At 46.1% G+C, this 19,316-nt stretch overlaps 1 protein-coding gene across 1 annotated transcript; it reads right to left on the bottom strand.

Annotated features, from left to right (window-relative positions):
* Window positions 1-2,320: 2,320 nt before the first annotated feature.
* Window positions 2,321-11,384, bottom strand: SUOX (sulfite oxidase). The gene is made up of 4 exons (XM_033138833.1): window positions 11,092-11,384; window positions 8,806-8,872; window positions 5,690-5,861; window positions 2,321-4,435 (listed from the first exon to the last, which is right to left on the bottom strand). Exons 2-4 carry the CDS (start codon window positions 8,859-8,861, stop codon window positions 3,005-3,007), a joined length of 1,659 nt encoding a protein of 552 aa, XP_032994724.1. The 5' UTR covers window positions 8,862-8,872; window positions 11,092-11,384; the 3' UTR covers window positions 2,321-3,004.
* Window positions 11,385-19,316: the final 7,932 nt, after the last annotated feature.

The following is a 19,316-nucleotide window of genomic DNA, read 5'->3' as shown; positions in this document are numbered from 1 at the left end:
GTTGCAAGCCAATAGCTGTAACATATAAACTTCAACTTTACTATAGGCAGCCTGTGACGAGTTCCCATTGGCTCTTACCGCTAATGTTTTCTGTGTGCACTAAGGAGGGAAACCCCTGCTAAAAGTGTCAGGCTTTTCCCTTTGCTTAGCAGTGGTTTAAATGCAAATCCCTTCCCGAATCAAGAACGGGTTTGCATTGAATCCTGCCAAACTGAGCAGGATTTAACCCCTGCGGAGGGGGGGGGGAGTTAAATCCCGTTCAGTTTGGCTACTCTTTGAAGTCACCCAGTTGGGACTTCAAATAACCTCAGAGGCAGCCAAGTGCTAAATCTTCACTTTAGCAGTGCCTTGCTTTGAAGCAGACTCCGAAATGTCGTTTGTGATGTCAGGCGATTTGGCATTTGGTCAGCTCCACCTGTCAAATTTGGCTTGCAAGGCAGATCCTGATAAGGCTCCTCACCCCACCCCCACCCCACTTTGAAGTTTGTTAGCACAAGCGGGGGCGACAGAACAGGCACTCACCAGCTCCTTGCAGTCTTGAATAGTCAACTTGCCTTCCAAACCAACAGGTGTCACCCTCCGCTCTTGGGCTCACTGGGACTTACCCCGAAAACGCTTTGCGCAGTGCCAGGGATGGAGAACCTGTGGCCCTCCAGATGTGGCTGAACTCCAATTCCCATCAGCCCCAGACAGCTTGGCCAATGGTGAGGGATGATGGGAGTTAGAACCCAGAAACATGGGAGATCCCTGGTGTACATGCGGGTCCTGATTTTCTGGCTGGAACCAAGCACCATTTCAATCCTGTTGTAGTTCCAAACCAGCCCCCCCCCCCCCGTTGTCTTGCTTTGTTAAAGAGTTAACAGGACCTGGAGCTATGGAAGAGAATCTCCTGGAGCCATACAGTGAGATGAAGGCGCCTGGACAGGGTTCAACACATTAAATACTCTTGCCTTCCCCACCCCATATGCAATGCTACAGCACTAGCGGAAGGGAGGAGGTGAAGGGGAATCCCTTAGCGTTTTTGTACACTGCCTCAAACAGGTCATCATGGAAACTCTCAAAGCAAAGTATTAAAAAACGAAAGAGATGAATAAATTTCCCACCATGGCCAGCAGAGGGGAGCAGCAAATTAAAACAAGGACAAAAACCCTGAATAGATACAGAAGTCTTTTATACTGTAATGAAAGCTTTTCCTAACCCCTCTAAACCAGATTCTTGAAGCTTGGCAAATGTTGTAAAGGGGGGGGGGGGTGGAATGCTTACAAGCTAGTAGGCAGAGTTTCCAGTCTGGAATGTGATTCATTTCCCCAAAGCGATCCAAATCTGGCTTCCAATTACCACTTCAGATACTTGGGGAGGGCAGGTCGGAGACTCACCCAAATCCATCCATAGCGAAGTTTTCCATCCCCACCCTGAAACGCCAGAGCAAGAACTGGCACAAAATGCTGGGGTACCAAGACTACAGTGAGTGTCACGTAAACTCACAAATCTGCATTGGAAAAATCTCTCCAGGCACTTAGTTGTATATACCTGCTTTTGTGCGTGGCAGGTGCTGGCAGTGCCCTGAACAGGCGCAGGTTGCAAAAAGAAAGAGGTGCAGCTACGATGTCCTGAATCCTGATCTGATGGGAAGGATCAGCAATGGCGGTGGGAGGGGGACACACAACTAATTTTGGACGGGGTGGGTGGTGGTACACACTGAGATGCACAGCACTGGCTCCCACTGCATTTCCAGGCACAGTTCAAAAGCACTGGTGCTTCTTGGTGGTGCCCTGCCTGCGGAATGGGTCTCACCAGAGAGGCTCACCTGGCATCTACATTACAATCTTTGGGGCAGCAGGTAAAAAAGCTTTAGTATTTCCCCAGGACTTCCCCCCCCCCCTCAAAAAGTGGGTGTTAAAAAAAGGCCTGAAATGAAATTGAATGTTACACTGTTTTACCTATGACTGTTTTCCTGCAAGTTTGTGATGTTATTTTAATGCTTCATGGCTAACACCTCCCCCCCCCCGCCCAAATACACTAACACACAACACACATATGGAGAAGGCACAAAGTGTTCATAGCAGGAGAGAAATGCCCCTGGAGAAAGCCAATTCTTTGGACACACACACAAATCTAAGCTCCCCATATGACCAGGAGCAATCTGACCTACAACTACTGTTGTAGGAAAGCCAAAACATTCAAATTTAGTTTCTGTACACGCACACACACACTCACACTGCCCCTGCTTTGTATGCTGTTTTCCTAAACCTGGATTCCCGTATGTGAGCAAACTACCTTTATTCCCAAGCTCATTCATATGTGCAAGCAGAGTAGCCATTCTGTGTTTTTAGTCCTGCTAGGGCAGGAGAGTTAAGTGTTTCACAAAAGCGATTGTCAGAACCCTTCCTTCCAGATAGAAAACTGCTAGATTGCTGGACACAAAGGGCTCCTGTAACATGTCAACAGCTGCTGAAACTGCCTCTTCAAAAGAGTCGAGATTTCTGTCCTCCTTTTTCATCTGGTCACCCACGACCGTGTCTTCTGAGCAGGGGCGGGGAATGAGGGAACAGCTCTTGTAACGGCTGTAAGAACCACTAGAAAGCAATCCTAAGGAGGAGGAGCAGAGCGCAGGAGATAACGAAGGCAACTCAGTGAAGGCTGCGCGCATTCGCCTCTCGAGAGACAAACACACAAGGAATTCTAAAGGGCAGCAGAAGGGCTTCCTTAAAAGACAGAGAGATTAGAGAAGAGGTAGTAAAAGGGCCTTCATCCATCTCGAACGGGGCTCGCCAAGGTGGTGACCTCCAGCTGTCCTTTCAGTCCCAGCCAGCAAAGTCGATGGTCAGGAATGATAGAAGCTGCAGCTCAGCGGTAGCTGCAGTGACAACAAATGCTTAACCTCTTCTCCTTGGCCTCTCCCACGAGGATGTAGGCAGTGGTACCCTCGGAAGAAGGAAGGTGCAAAACAACCGCGATCCGTAACCCTTTGTTTCTTTCAGGCAACGAGGCACGACTCAGCCTCTTACTCCTCGCCCACGGTGACGTGGACCCGATGCCACGCGCTGTTGAGCACTCCCAAAATGTTCCAGATGGGCGTCACTGTGTTCGGCTGGTCGTTGTAGCTGGCATCCACAGCCTTGCAGACAATGTTCAGCTCTTTGGTGCCTTCCGGCACGCAGGCATCCAGCTGCCACAGCTGCCAAGCCCAGGCTCGGCCAGGCAGCTGCTCCTTCCCGGTTAGCTTGGCCACGTGCCAGCTCTTCCCGCCATCCAGCGAAACGTCGACACGGATCACCCTCCGCCCCCCTCCGCTCCAAGCATAGCCTTTCACCGTGAGCTCCCCAGGGCAGACGCAGGCACCTGGGCCCGGGTCGGTGATTGCCGACTGCACGGGCATATCTTGGATGGCAGGGGCGCTGGAGAAGTCCACGTTGTCCCACGTCACGGAAGGGGAGAATCCTTTGTAGTCCTTCTGCTGCCAGTGGCTTTGGCTTTCTTCCGGGCCCACCGTGATCCGGGCCAGCCACTTGACGTTACGAGCGCCGACTATCCCCGGCGCAATGACTCGGAGGGGGAACCCGTTGTCCCGGGGCAGCTCCTCCCCGTTCATCTCATAAGCCAAGAGGACGTCCCCATCGGGACTCATGGCCTTCTTAAAAGGGATGGAGGCCCCGTAAACGGTGCCGCTCTGATCCTTGTCCAGCCCCTCAAAGCAGACGTGCCCCTTGTCGCCGGGTTTGTACCCGGCTTCCGCCAGGACATCCCGAAGCAGGGCACCGCCCCAGCGCGCATTGCTAATGGCCCCGATGCCCCAGCCCAGCCGGTTGGTGTTCTTGATTGCGTTCATCTCGGCCCGACGATTGCCGGCGCACTGCAGGGTGGCGGTCACCTCGTGCTTGGAGAATCTCCTCTTCAAGTCCTGCAGAGATAGGGACATTGTCCGCCCACCGGAACCCTGTACTTGCAGCCGGTAGGTGGCAGGGTCCACCACGGGCACGGGGAAGTGGTTGCGCTTGAAGAAGAGCGGGTTGGGAGTCAGGTAGTTCTCGGCAATCAGCTCCGGAGGGGGCTCTGCGTTGAAGGGCTTCGAGGTGTTCACTCGGAGGGCGGGGTGCCGTTGGGGGTCCTCGGCGTACGGGTCTCCTGGAATTGGCTGCGGAGGCTCCTCGGGGCTCAGCTCCCCCACTTTGTACCCACGAAGGATCTCCAGCACGTGTTCCTGTTTGTGCATGGCGTAGAGGGCCCAGAACGGTTCCAGAGCGCCCCCTGCTGCCAGGAGGATCTTACTTTTGCCTCCAGGATGCACCCCTACAAAGTCTGTGATGTCAAAAACGTCGCTGCCGTAGGTCACCCACACCCGGTTCGCTTCACTGTTGTGGCGAGCCACCTCCTTCCGGGTAAAGACCGTAAATGGGGGTCCAGCTGCGGGCGCTGGGGTCTCAGGCTCAGCTGCCTGTAAGGAAGCAAGAGGGGAAAGCCATTAAGAAAGGAGAAACAAGGAGCTCTTTGCAGCCCTTAGCACCAGAGCCCTACTTATTCACACGAGAAGCCTGTCAAACCACAGTTAGTTTTATTTAAAAAAGATTAAAAGATTTATTGTAGAAAGTGCTTTTGTGAATAAAAGCTCGTATAAATGAAGCGTTGCATCTCTCTCACACACACACACACACAGCAAAAGGCAGCAAAAGGCAAACAGTACAAGATGTGCTATTTCTCTCCAGAGTTGGTGACGAGGTAGATCACATTACAGGTAGGTAGCCGTGTTGGTCTGCCATAGTCAAAACAAAATAAAAAATAAAAAAATTCCTTCCATAAAATAAAAATAAAAAATTCCTTCCATAAAATAAAAATAAAAAAATTCCTTCCATAAAATAAAAATAAAAAAATTCCTTCCATAAAAAAAATAAAAATCCTTCCATAAAATAAAAACAAAAATAAAAAAATTCTCTAAGGTGCTACTGGAAGGATTTTTTATTTTATTTTATATTTTGTTTTGAGGTAGATCAAGATTTACTGGTAGGTCTCTGAGGAGCTTGCCAGAGATAAAACAAGGACCGGGAGTGTCAAACCACAGTTGAACTATGGAGTTTGTTTCCTTTTCTTAAGCAATTTTAAATTGGTTTTTAAACAAATACAAACACAACCACCACGAAACAGCAGTACACCTAAGGTTGTGTGTTTCATCCCTTGTCTCTAGACATACACTTACACATTCAAACATATTACTTAACACAGCCCCTCCACTGAGAATACTGAGCAGTTGGTATAAGGTGGTCTTGATTTTGGCCATTAACATTGTTAAGGAAAGGGGTCCACGTTTCTCGGGAGGCGTTTCTTATTTGTTAGGCCTTTAACTACCCCTCCTGTGTCTGGTGAGACGCTCAGACATTGCTATACCCAGGAGTTTGTTTTCATAAGACCTAGTGATGGTCACTAACTTCCATGACTTCCAAAGAGGATGAGATAAATTAATGGAGGGTCAATGGACTACAAGCTATAATTGGCTACATTATATCTCCACTGTTGGAGGCAGTAAGCCCAGGAATACTATTTTCTGGGAGCTGCAAGTGGGGATGGCAGTCTTACGTTTATCATCCCCCACCTTGCTGTTTGCAAGTTTAAGTTCAGGCACAGTGCCAAGACCCATTTTTTGTACAACAGCCCAGCTCTCAACTTTTAGCTCTTCTTTTCTTCACATCCCACTCACCCGCCGACGGTGATCTCCATAAGCCAAGATGGTGCCTATGCCCAGCCCGGCCCCTGCTGCTACCATGACCCTGCGCCTTGTGCTGCCAGCATCGTTCCAAGTGCCATAGTTGCGGTAGGTCGTCCAAGCCATGCAGGCTGGAGGGTGGGGCCTCCAAGGCATCTCTCTCAACCTGTAACCAAAGCAAGCCAAAACCTTAAAAGAGAAGATATCTACAGCATGTACTTCGGACCGGACATGTTAAAAAGCACTGTTCTATGATTCTGGAGTTTTATGCAGTGTCACTACCTGCAGGCTTAAGACACATACAGGAAAAGGACATGGGAAGAAGATGCAGAAATAATCTGCAGAGCGGGACAGAGGAGGAAAAGAGATAATTTGCTATGGCAGCACAGAGTCTGTCTTCCAGGATCCCAACAACATAATCGAAGGAATCTGTACCTTCCCTTAAGAGCACCCTTGCCTGACAAACACAATATTCCCCCACTTCACACACAGGGAGGGAACTTAACAAATAAATAATAATAATAATAATTAATAATAAATTACTTATAACCCACCCATCTGGCCAGGCCTCTCCAGCCAACAGGATGTTAAAAACACAATAAAAGATCAAACATTAACAATTTCCCTAAACTTCCCTAAAGAAAGACTGTGAGCAAGTAACCTGGGAAAGGTTTGCCAAAGCAGAAAGGAAAATGAGTGCAGTTTCGTTCTGCTTCCAAGCTGCCATTCTTAACTCCTTGGCAGAGGTGCCTTTCTCTCTTTCTCTCTCTCTTTTTTTTAAAGGGTGTGTGCCTGCAATTGCAACATGCAGCGTGTTATCTGGGAAATTCCAGACCTGACGTATAAAATAAGGAAGCTTTCTAGAGCCTTATGGTAATTGTTTATAAAAACAGGTCTGCCACTTCTCTTAACAGAGTCAGAACAGGATGGCGATTCTTGTGGGGCAAATCATCCGCACCCCACAAAGTTACCTGATCATTGTCCTCAGCTGCTACCCTCATAGAAACTGCAACATACATATACACTTCCCAAGTTCTCCTCCTTTACCCCAGCCCAAGCAATTCATTAGGCAGGTACCCTCGCCACAAGGTTTTAGATGCCTGCTGATTTTTTAATTTCGGCAGGTCTACCCAGACGTATCATTTAGCTATGTATTTTTGCTTTAATCAGTTCCCCCCCCCCCGAGTCTATATTATATTCTGATTCTATATGTGTTTTACTGATAGTGATTGTGTGCACAATCTAGGAAGTTTTATAATTAAGCAGCCTTAAACATTTTTCTCAATAGAAATAAATCCCAAGGGTTGTCCTCAACGCAGTGCTAAGCAAAACGTTCTGTCGAGAAGGACTTCTCCTTGTGCAATGGAACATTCTCCACCTCTTCTTCCTCTGCGCACCCCCTAAATCCGATCTGGGGGTTCCCCCTAACCCTCTGTAGCAGGTTTGGTGATGGCGGGGGGGGGTGAGGCAGAGTGGGGAGAAGGTAGAAATCCCATTGTGCTACAGCTAATCCTTGCGCTAGCACAACTGTTTAGTTGAATATCATCCCACATTTTGAATTCACAGACTTTCAAAACAAATCTTTAAAATAAAAAAAACACCACCCTGTGAGATTGATTAATCACTCAGGTCAACTGGTGATTAATCTTTAACTCCTGCCTCCACTCAAGGCAAGGTAGACGGAATTATAAACCTAATAAAAGGAGTCTCCCTACCTAGATCCTGTGCCTAGGATCCTAGAAACAGAATTCACATTGAAAGGGAAGTGATGCACTTGGAGATAAGATTAGAGTCCATATACAACTGGGCAAGGAGCCAAAACAAATACTCTGGAAAGGCTCTTTAGGAAAGTTCAGGCAAGGTCTTTTCGCTTCCTTTGAGGTCATAGGAGCAATACTGCCTGTTGGAAAGGAAAAGACTTGGTGGGATGTGACTGGACTGGGGGCTCAAATTGCCAACATGAGTGGAAATTATAGAGTAGAGCTAGAGAGGGAGGGATAGCAAAAAGGCCGTAGCTCGAGATGAACTTTTATTAGTAAAAATGCAGCATTTTTTTTTATTACAGAAGCCCTTTTTCTTTCTCTGTGTGTGCTGGAAACTTGGTTTCCCCTTTCAATCTCTCTGCTTTTCTTTGGGACCAATAAACAATCTGAAGAAGGAACGTCCGCCATGGCATTTCATTTCCTAAGAAACTCAACAACTTTCCACACTAGAGCTTTTCCTACTATATTGTCTCTAAGCCTTCCTTACCCTAGAGAAGAGCCCTGTGCACTTGGGTAGGCAACCTAAGGCCCGTGGGCCAGATGTGGCCCTAATCGCCTTCTCAATCCAGCCCGCGGGCGGTCCGGGAATCAGCGTGTTTTTACATGAGTAGAATGTGTGCTTTTATTTAAAATGCATCTCTGGGTTATTTGTGGGGCATAGGAATTTGTTCATTCCCCCCCCCCAAAAAAAATATAGTCCGGCCCACCACATGGTCTGAGGGACGGTGGACCGGCCCATGGCTGAAAAAGGTTGCTGACCCCTAACTTAGAAGAAGAAGAAGAGTTTAGATTTGATATCCCGCTTTTCACTACCCAAAGGAGTCTCAAAGCGGCTAACATTCTCCTTTCCCTTCCTCCCCCACAACAAACACTCTGTGAGGTGAGTGGGGCTGAGAGACTTCAAAGAAGTGTGACTAGCCCAAGGTCACCCAGCAGTTGCATGTGGAGGAGCGGAGACGCGAACCCGGTTCCCCAGATTATGAGTCTACCACTCTTAACCACTACACCACACTGGCTCTTAGGAGCTTGCCCTTTTTATTTGCCAATATGACGATTGTTCCAATAAAAACAGTATTGTTTTTTATTTACTTTCACAATTTTTTTGGCCTGACAGCAGCTTTTAGAAGAAGAAGAAGAAGAAGAAGAAGAAGAAGAAGAAGAAGAAGAAGAAGAGTTTGGATTTGATATCCCGCTTTATCACTACCCGAAGGAGTCAGTCCATGTCAGGATTTTGAGAGGTGAGATCAGAAGGGAAGATGTCGAGCTTGAATAGCAAGTTAAAGATCAAAATGTCCTTTTACAAGAAACACAGAGTTGATGTACCGGTAAATAGTCCATGCTCCTTACCAGTGTGTTCTGTGAAGGATCCAGAAGCCATTCCTGCTGGGTTTGGACAGCAGCATCTTCTCAATATCTACATACAACAGGAAAAGTCAAACAGGATTAGCACCAAACAACACATAAAGCTGCCCATCAGCTGGAAATTCAGTTGTCACAGGGACAGTCTGGCTTCAGTTGTCTATGCTGTGATACTCCAAGTTAGACTACTGCAAGATATTGGGCTGCCTTTGAAAATGCACAGCTAGTGCAGAATGCAGTGGTTGGATTATTAACTGAGATAAGAAAGTGTAACCTCGCTTTCAACATTTTAAACATTACTGAACCAACCAGTCTTTGCTTCACTTCCACTGCACTGTCTTTACCTCTCTCTTAATAAATTCTTATTAATTAACAGATACATGCAGCCCAACCCATGTTTACTCAGAAGTGAGTGCCACCAAGCTCAAAGGAATTTACTTCTACGAAAATATGTATATAATTACAGCATCCTGCATTATTTCAGCTTTGCTCTACATGTTCCTAGTTTCCTTCATGCTAATCAATAGGCTTCCTACTTGCAATATCAGAGACCCGTTTCGCTCCTTATATTTGTGGTTCTAAAACGTACAGGTTGTATTGTAGCCATTTAATTCCACATCAGCCAAGAGAGGCAGGAAAACACCCCTAAGGTAGCAAAATTGCTTCTCGGAGACCAGCTAAAAATGCCGACCTTGATTTAAAGTTTTAATGAAATGCATACAGAATACATGGTATGGTCAGTTATTATTTACTTACTCGGCTGGATGAAAACAAAATCTAATTATTAACAAGGAAACGAGAGAATGCAACTGGAGGCTCATTCTGAATTTGCCTGCCTGTCCTAGAGAGACCTGGCTAGCATGACATTTCCCTTACATACTTTATTTTATTTTACTCTTGTACTGGTTCTGGCTGTGTCCTAACAGCCTGAAATATGTAAGTTAACACAGGTTAATGTTTTCCCATCGTTTTATTGCCACTTGCTGCATGTCAGGCTGCTGTAAAAAGCAATCTATTAAAAGGGAAGTCAGCAAGCTGATAGTGGGACCAACACCTTCCCCTGCAATAAATATTCTCAAGAGATAACCTTTCCTAGCAAATGAAGAAAAAAAAACTAGATGAAAAGTGACCAGACTACTACTTTTTATATGTGCACCCAGAGCCGGATTTAGGTTTGATGAGGCCCTAAGCAACTGAAGGTAATGGGGCTCTTTATATGTCCAGCTGTCCTTTTGTCAACAACGAATTGTTGCTTTTTTGTGTTGAATATATGCTATTATGGTAATTTATGGACCTGATAGGTATCTAAAGCACATAACAATAGGAGCCTACACAACACAAAACACTGTTGCTGTATGTAAGTTTTATTTTATTTGTTTTTTATCTTATATTTTGGAAATATACATCCAGTTTTTCCCCCCTTTAAATTTTTTTGGGGCCCCCAAGAGAGTGGGGACCTAAGCTATAGCTTGTTTAGCTTGTATGTAAATCTGGCACTGCACCATATCCAAGCTGTGCAATACAGAAGTAGATAGATGGATATAATAACATCGCAGGCTTTTGAGAACAATCCCCACATACAAAGGTCTCCTAGGAAGCCCCAAGAAAAGCTGCTACAGCACACATAAGTCGCCAGAGGTTCTCACTCGGATTTAGGAAACGACGAGCCTCTCTGTACAAAATACTGAAGGATAAACGCTTCTGAGAGGCCCGGGGCGGGGGAGGTCCAGGGCCAGCAAGACAGATGCACAGAAATAGAGCTGTGACAAACGTCTAATTCTAAGGAACCATAACGGGCTACCTTCCAGATCCATTTTTTAAAAATGGAATAATACTATGAAGAGGAACATTTTGTTTAAACTGGCAACCCTATTAATAACGACGATAATGCACACGTAATTTGTTCTTTTGCCAGTCTGCATTACGCTCAGGGGTGCCAACCTGAATATAAAATATGGGGGGGGGTTTAAAAGCCAGGTAAGCCCCTCCCTGCATAATCGATCACATGACATGAGACATTTGAATGGGAGCTCCCCATAACTTGGGGGGCAGTCCCCTTCAAATATTTTATGGGGGTGGAGGCGAAGGGACCTCATGGGAGTTGGATCTACTTTTCCACGCACATCCTCGTAAAAAAAGAGCAGCCCCCATAAGAGGCAGGGGACACGTCAGCACCACCCTCCCAAAACAGATGCCACTCAAAGCCAGGCTCTTCCCGCCCGCCCCCTCCTTTCGCCCCACTCCACCCCCCATGTGGATTCCTTTTCCTCCCACCTTCAAGTCAGGCCGGTCCTCCCGGGAAAGGTCCGTCTCCGTGACGCAGCGGCGGCAGAGCGTTGTTCACCTTTAAGAGGAGGAGGAGGAGGTTGGATCGATGCGGGGGGGGGGGGGGCAGCGACTACAGAAAACGAAAGTCCTCGCCCACCGAAGCAGGAGTGATTTAAAGGGCCCTCGGCCCAAAAAAGAGCTGCCGCCTCGGACACGGAATCCCCCGCGGCGACCTGAGTTGCGCGCCGCAAGACGAGAGCTCCAGCTCGCCGACGTTGCCCGCCTTGGTCCGCCTGGAAGATGTTCATGTGAGCCGCGTGGAGTTTTCTGTTGCGCAGGTGCTGCGCCTCTTTGGCTCCGCCCTCGCCGCTTGGCAAGCGGAGGAAGAGGCCGCCCTCCTGCCCAAAATGAAGCCCAAGGCCGGGCCGGGCAAGCAGGCGCCGCGGGGAGAACAGTATTCTTCCATCCCCGGACCCCCGTTTGCGATTCTCAGCTTCTCTGGCTGGCCCCAGGTTCTTTTTAAAAATTTAAAAATAAAACGAAACAAAAACATCTTTATTGAAAGTTCAAAAAGTAAATAATGATATGCGCACTCAACATTGTGAAACGCAAATAAGAGAGAGAAATGAAAAACAGAAATAGAACCCACGTAGAAGGAAAAACAAAGCCCCCCCCGAAACTGTACACTTTACAAGATTGTTATTGTACTTCACCAGCTCTTAACCTATTAACAGTATTTGTAAGAATGGATTCCAAATGTCACTGAATTTCTCCATGGCAAGCCTGCGTTTATATGCAAGTTGTTCATATGTTGCGAGTCTTCAATCGTAGAAAGGAGCCACATTTTTCTTTTTCCAATTCATCAGCATCAGTCTTTTTGCTGTGGTAAGGGCACGGAGATTCCACTAATCTTGTCCTTTTGTAAGGTTGTGCCATCTTGTTTGCCCTTCCTAAACCGTTTCCTGCTCTGCAATGTCTTTTTTTTTTTTTAGGTGAGGTGACCAGAACTGCACAGTACTGTATCTCAAGTGTGATTGCACCATAGATTTGTACAACAGCATTGTGCCAGGTATGAGGAAATTGTGACCCGGCAGATGGAAAGCTCCCAACTCCCAGTCAATGGTCAGGCATGATGGGAGTTGAAGTCCAGCAACTGGAGAGCCCCAGCTTCCCCAGCCCTGTTAAATGCTTGGTAATTTTAGCTTTAATAATGTTTTTCTCCAGTTTTCCCAGATCAGATATTAACCTAAGTAGCCTGTAATTTCCCACATATCTCATCTGGATCCGATTTTAAAACTGACAACTGAGTTTCCACCATGTGGCAGTGTTCAGTGGGGCCACTCCATTTGCCAGACACGGGGGGGGGGGGGGTCGGTTTTTGGTTGTTTGGCTCTTGGGGAGGGCAAAGCCTCATCACAGTCCCTTAGGCGTTTGCCTTGACCCATCATTATGAGTCGTTTAAAATAGCAATAATAAAGGTAATAAAAAGTAATAAAAGGAAAAAACTCTCGGCAACTGGGCGTGAGCTGGCGGAAAACCAGAGAGTCGAAAGCAGCTTCCAAGGCTGCCAGAGAATACAATTATCTGCTCATTAAAACTGATTTACGATGCTGGCTTCACAATTATCAGCAGTGTGAACTCCTAGCGTGAACTCCAACACCCTGGTACAATCTTCAGGACAAAAAAATTCAAAGGCTGGGAGCCACAGCACAAATTTAGGGAGGATTCAAAAGGAACTCTGGCAAGTGCGTCTTACCTCAGCGCCATCTTGGATCGTCTCTCCCTGTCAGCAGAATATACTAGAACAATTTTCAGCGGGTTCCCCTATCACTTCCAAACTGACAACTTTCTAGTCCTTGGTGCGGAGGCTGATCTTGGGGACAAGCTGAATATTTTTGATACAAGATCAACAATGTTCTTTAAGAATATTTGTGTGGATGCCTTCCGGAACGGACAAATCTTGTCAGTTTTAAAATTCTCAGTAGGTGTTAGAATTTTTGTCACCATCAGTTGCATAAGTTCCTCATTCTTTCCTGAGGAACTAATTTAGGTACAGGGATCTGCCCCACTCTTTCCACTGTGAAGATATAGGCAATTAATTAATTAAGCATTGCCAGTTTTCAAGTTGTCAATATAGGTCTGCTAACTTGGTATCTTGTCACCATTAGTTGTGTCAGGACACTACTTTACTTACTGGAATCTCTGCTACACCTCCCTCTGTGGAGACATAGGCGAATAATTAAGTTCTGCAATATTCATGTCCTCCTTTAGCATCCTTCTGACTTCCTTATTTTTGAGAGGTCCAACCCTGACTGCTCATCTGATTTTAATGTAATTATTTTGTTGTTGTTCTTCAGCTGAATACTTACACATTCTGCATCCCTTACAGTCTTCTTGGATTTCTTTTGCCAAAGTTTCTTCCTTTAGCCTTTAATAGCTTCCTTGACTCTGCTCATTGAACACACAGCGATCCTCTTAGGCCTAGTGGTACATTTTCTGATTTGCAGTATATATTCTAGCTAAACTTCTATTATTATGGTTTTGAACAACCCCCAAGCATTCTGGAGAGATTTGACCCTCTTGACTTTCCACTTCAACTTCTTTCTTACCTCATTTTTGGCAAGTTTTTTCTTTGGCAGTCAAATGTGACTGGGTGGGTGGGACTTTGTTGGCAATTGTCCACCTACATCTATGTTGAATTTAATAGCACTATGGTCGCTGTTCCCAATTCAGTAACACTTATATCTCTTACCAGGTCCTGGGCTTAAGATTAAGTCATCTCCCCTCTTGTTGGTTATGTGACCAACTGTTCCAGGACACAGTCATTTAGGGTATCCAGAAATTTTACCTTTTTGCATAGCTGTCAACTAAGTTATAGTTCTAGTCCCACTCCATTCTGCCTTGGTCATTATGATAGCTGTCAATCCTCCCTGCTGTTCCCCACTGCTATATACATAGCTGTCAACCTTCCCTGCTGTTTCCCAATGCTATAATAAGGGAATTTCCACCAAAAATGGGAAAGGTTGACAGCTATGCCTTTTTGTCATGACTGGAATATGCATATGCTTTGTCTATGCGAAGCAGTGTTAGAAACTGAAATATGAAAGCTAGGAGCTAAATGGCACCCTAAACCTAGGTTGTGGGCACAACAACAAAATGTCTAGGTGCACTTTTTATATAATAACAAGAATACAAAGCTGAAAATGAATGAGCGGCACCTAAAATCTTACATTCATTTTTCACATGTTCCAGTCCTTCGCCTGCCCACCCCCTTAATATCCTTAAGAGGGTCTCTTCCCCAGTCTTCAGAGAGTAGCTGGAAGTGGGGAGGCAGAAAAAGGTCCTCCTTTCCTTCCACTCTGCAGTTTTAATCTGAAATCTTAGGTGCAGTACTGGGCCCAGAGCTCAGAAACTGCATGTGCTAATGAAATACCCTGTTGCAAAATGCGCCTAGAACGATGGGAGTTTCGAACACTGGTGTGAAGGTAGTGAGGGCAAGAAGTTAGTCACCAGTTAATATTGCACTTTTGGATCCCTCCTTCATTTCCTTCTCTATCTTAGAATCAACCTGGGCATTTTGGTTTGGGGGACGATAATATATCCCTGCTACTACAGTACCCTTCAGATCTGGTATCGCCACCTAGAGCAATTCTGTAGAGGAGTCTGCCATTTGGGGGACCTGTAGTTTGTTGGACTCCATGTTCTTGTTGATATGCAGATACAGTGGTACCTCTGGATGCGAACGGGATCTGTTTCGGAGCCCCGTTCGCATCACGAGCAGTCCATATCATGAAGCGCCGAGTCTGTGCATGTGCGCAACGCAATTCGGCACTTCTGCGCATGCGTGTGACGTCATTTGACGCGTCTGCGCATGCGCGAACCGCCGAACCCGGAAATAACCCGTTCCGGTACATCCGGGTTCGTTGTGTTCGTAACCCGTGCCGAACGCAACCTGCAGCGTTCGCAACCTGAGGTACGACTGTACAGTGGTACCTTGGGTTACATACGCTTCAGGTTTCAAACGCTTCAGGTTACATACTCCGCTAACCCAGAAATAACACTTCAGGTTAAGAACTTTGCTTCAGGATAAGAACAGAAATCGTGCTCTGGCGGCACAGTGGCAGCGGGAGGCCCCATTAGCTAAAGTGGTGCTTCAGGTTAAGAACGGACCTCCAGAACAAATTAAGTACGTAACCAGAGGTACCACTGTATATATTACCTCTAGTACACCCTTCCCGGTCCTCTATATAAAATTTATATCCAGAGATAATCACAAGCCTGCCTTTCATCCAAATGACCTCATTGCCATTATCATCTATGTTATGTGTGCATTGCAGGAGATGGGTGGGGGGCTTTCTTTATAGCTTTATTTAAAAAAAGATGTGTGTTTTTAATGTTTTAAAATGGGAAGGATACAGGTTTTTAAATGCCACTGTCGCTGACATTATTATCAGTTTCCAATGGGGTGGAAGGTTCGCAGGCTATGAAGGACTTGCTCACAAATTTATTGGCAGCTGCATGAATTAACATAGCTAGGGAGTGGAGGGGCCAGCAGAATATACAATGAAAGAATGGTATAAAGAGGTGTGGGATATGCGGTAGCTATTAATGATAAATTAACCTGTGCCATTAAGGTTAGACGGGGAATATGCAGGAGAAATGATTTTGAGATGTGGAGGGTGTTTGTAGAATTTGTACTGTTAAAACGGAAAGGGGTCAAACCATCACAATTTTGGGAGGTCGGATAGTTACAATGGAATGGTCTCGGTGGTGGGGGTGCACATTTTTATTCGTATTTATTTATGATTATTACTTTGTCAAAAATAAAATAATAAAATAAAAATGCCGTGGCAGTGTGTGGTGGTGGGTGTTCCTCTAAAGCAGGCATGGGAAACTTGTGGCCTTCCAGAGATTGCTGAGCTACACTTCCCATCAACCCCTAGCAAGCATGGCCAATGGCCAGGGATGATCAGAGTTGTAGTTCTGCAACATCTGGAGAGCCAAAGATTCCCCTACATTGGCTTTAAAGCATAGCAGCATAGGAAGCTGCTTTATACTGAAAACCAGACCATTGAACCATATAACACAGTACTGTTTGCACTGGCTGGGAACAGCTCTCCAAAATTTCTGGCAGGAGCCCCTTCCAGCGCTTACCTGGAGATGCCAGGGCTTAAACCTGGACCTTCTGAGCTACATCCCTTCAGTAGCAGTGCTTCTGATTTTGAAAACAATAGTCATGCATCTTGTATGCTTTTGAGTCTTATGAGGTTCCATAGCACTTATTCCTAGGTAAGTGTAATAGAATTGCAGCCTTAAATACGTGTTGCGAGTTGGAAAACAGATGTTTCTGGAGGTTATGAGATACGGTGGCTTTCCTTGATATACACCCTTCATCAACTAAGTGCAGAAAAGCACGCATGGGCAGCTTGTTATGGAAAGATAAGAATGTAAATTCACCAGTAAGGACCGGAGGAAATCTCCAGTCCTATCCTATGCATACTTACTTGGGAACAAGCCCCAATATACCACCAGTGTGGTGTAGTGGTTAAGAGTGGTAGACTCGTAATCTGGGGAACCGGGTTCGCGTCTCTGCTCCTCCACATGCAGCTGCTGGGTGACCTTGGGCTAGTCACACTTCTCTGAAGTCTCTCAGCCCCACTCACCTCACAGAGTGTTTGTTGTGGAGGAGGAAGGGAAAGGAGAATGTTAGCCGCTTTGAGACTCCTTTGGGTAGTGAAAAGCGGGATATCAAATCCAAACTCTTCTTCTTCTTCTTCTATTAGCTTTAAACAACTGAGTGGCAACTAAAAGGAGCAGAACTGTCGTTAGTAACCTGTTTCCATACAGCAGAAGGGAGCACTGTACTGCAGCACGAAAGGAGCCCAGGAGGCTAGCTTATTCCACGTCAGGCCGTTAGTGAATATATCCCATTATTGGCTGCAGTGGCAGCTCCAGAACACGGGTGACGCTGTGTTCTAAACCACTGAGCCTCTTGGGCTTGCCGATCAGAAGGTCGCAGGTTTGAATCCCCGCGACGGGGTGAGCTCCGGTTGCTCTGTCCCAGCTCCTGCCAGCCTAGCAGTTCAAAAGCACAGCAGTGCAAGTTAAGTAAACAGGTGCTGCTGCAGTGGGAAGGAAAATGGCATTTCCGTGCGCTCTGGCTTCCATCACAGTGTCCCGTTGCGCCAGAAGCAGTTTAGTTCTGCTGGCCACATGACCCGGAAAGCTGTCTGTGGACAAACGCCGGTTTCCTCGGCCTGAGAGATGAGCACCACAACCCCATAGTCGGACTTAACCGGCCAGGGGTCCTTTACCTTACCTTTTACCTTATTGGCTGCAGTGACCTGCTGCTCCAGGGAAGCGGACACGGAGCAATGGATTCAAACTACAAGAAAGAAGATTCCACCTAAACATTAGGAAGAACTTCCTGACAGTAAGAGCTGTTTGACAGTGGAATTTGCTGCCAAGGAGTGTGGTGGAGTCTCCTTCTTTGGAGGTCTTTAAGCGGAGGCTTGACAGCCATCTGTCAGGAATGCTTTGATGGTGTTTCCTGCTTGGCAGGGGGTTGGGCTGGATGGCCCTTGTGGTCTCTTCCAACTCTATGATTCTATGTCTATGACCTTTCAGGATTATCATGGTATATTTCCCAGACTTTCTGTGACCTGGCAGGGAATCAGAGCCTCACCTGACTTTTTGCATGCCGAGTGTGTGCTGTAGCACCAAGCCATGGACCTTCCCTACAAGGAAACATTTCTTGGGAGTTTTCGTGCCAAATGTTCACTAGGCGCCTGCTTGAGTCACTTTGTTGAATTTGGGCTAAGGTAATGAAACATTGCTGGCCAAAAGATAGGGCATGAGGAAGGGCTGGCAATAAATTCATACTATGCCTGGCATGTGAAGGAAGTCTCTCCAACAGCTGTTTACAGAGCCAGGAAATCAATATCCCGACACAGCTTGTGAACGTAACAAGGTTTTGTTTTGCTACAGGGAGAGGGAACCACCCTCTCATTTGTAAAAGTATTTGACATATAATCGACAGGGCTGTTCTAAGACGCACCCATTCCATTTTATGTACAGAGGCCAACTAGACCGAGACAGCATGGTGCATTATTGTCAAGAGTAGTAGGCTAAGTTAGGGGGTGCAAACCTGCCCATGTGACACACAGCACAGCAGCTGTTCTACAAAGTATCACTACCCTGCATCTGCCCCTTTGAGGCAGGTGCCTCACTCTGCCCAATGGTAGAGATGGCTCCAGTTGTTGAGGCACAGGCTGTGGCAGAAAGGCTAAAAAAAAGGAAGAGATTTTCCCCAAGTCAACTGCACCACCACCCCGTGTACAAGATCACCCACACAAGTTCAGTGGTGCAAACTGCCCTTTCTCAAGTCTCCTTTCAATGCAAATAATACAATTAGAAGAAAGACAACCAAAGGTGCTATGTAGCAAGGCTGCGTTTTAGACGGTGTTAAAACATGGGTGCTGACTCCAGGCAGAAGTATATAGCCGACTAAGCAGAAGGACACTTAAGGGCTATTTTGAAAATGGAATTTTCAAAGCACAAGTCTTCTACACAGCAAACACCATTACATTCAGTGCGCCTCTGCTGGTATGTCGGTTGGCAGGTGTCAGATTTGATGCTCAATTTATCGCAGCTGAAGCGTTAGACTGAGCGCCAACATTTGCATACAAACTTCATAGATGTCGAAGAACTGAGATACACCAGTGACTGTGGGCAATCAGTAAAATGCAGTGTATGTAAGGTTTAAAGGGGACACAGAACTATAAATTATTCAGCCATTTACAGAATTAATCAGGCGGCACCTGCACACACCTATGAATATATATATATATAATTGGTAATGTTGCTTTTTAAATCTAATTAGCTAAAAATATTTGGATTGTATAAAATAATAATTGATATACGTTTATCACTTCAAACTTGGGAAACTTGAGTATAAAAGTGAATAAAAAAACACCATTTTGTCCTATGCAACCTTACTTTTGTAGAGAGCGGATTTTGTGCTAATGTAGGCTGAAATGCACTGGTCAAGATGGCAAAGATCTCTATCCTTCTTTCAAACCTGGTCAAGAGAGATATTTGAATGAGGTCCCAGCCCACTGAGGTCCCATCTTGAAACAAACTGTTGAAGGTTTTTTCTTTCTTTTGTGTTACTGTTTATAGAACCATCTCCCATCTGAACTGAGACAAGCACCAATTTTGATGTGCTTTGT

Source organism: Lacerta agilis, chromosome 2 (genome assembly GCF_009819535.1).
Source record: "Lacerta agilis isolate rLacAgi1 chromosome 2, rLacAgi1.pri, whole genome shotgun sequence".
In the NCBI taxonomy this organism is placed as follows: domain Eukaryota; kingdom Metazoa; phylum Chordata; class Lepidosauria; order Squamata; family Lacertidae; genus Lacerta; species Lacerta agilis.
Note: the sequence above shows the minus strand (reverse complement) of the source record. Positions and strands in the feature narration are given on the sequence as shown.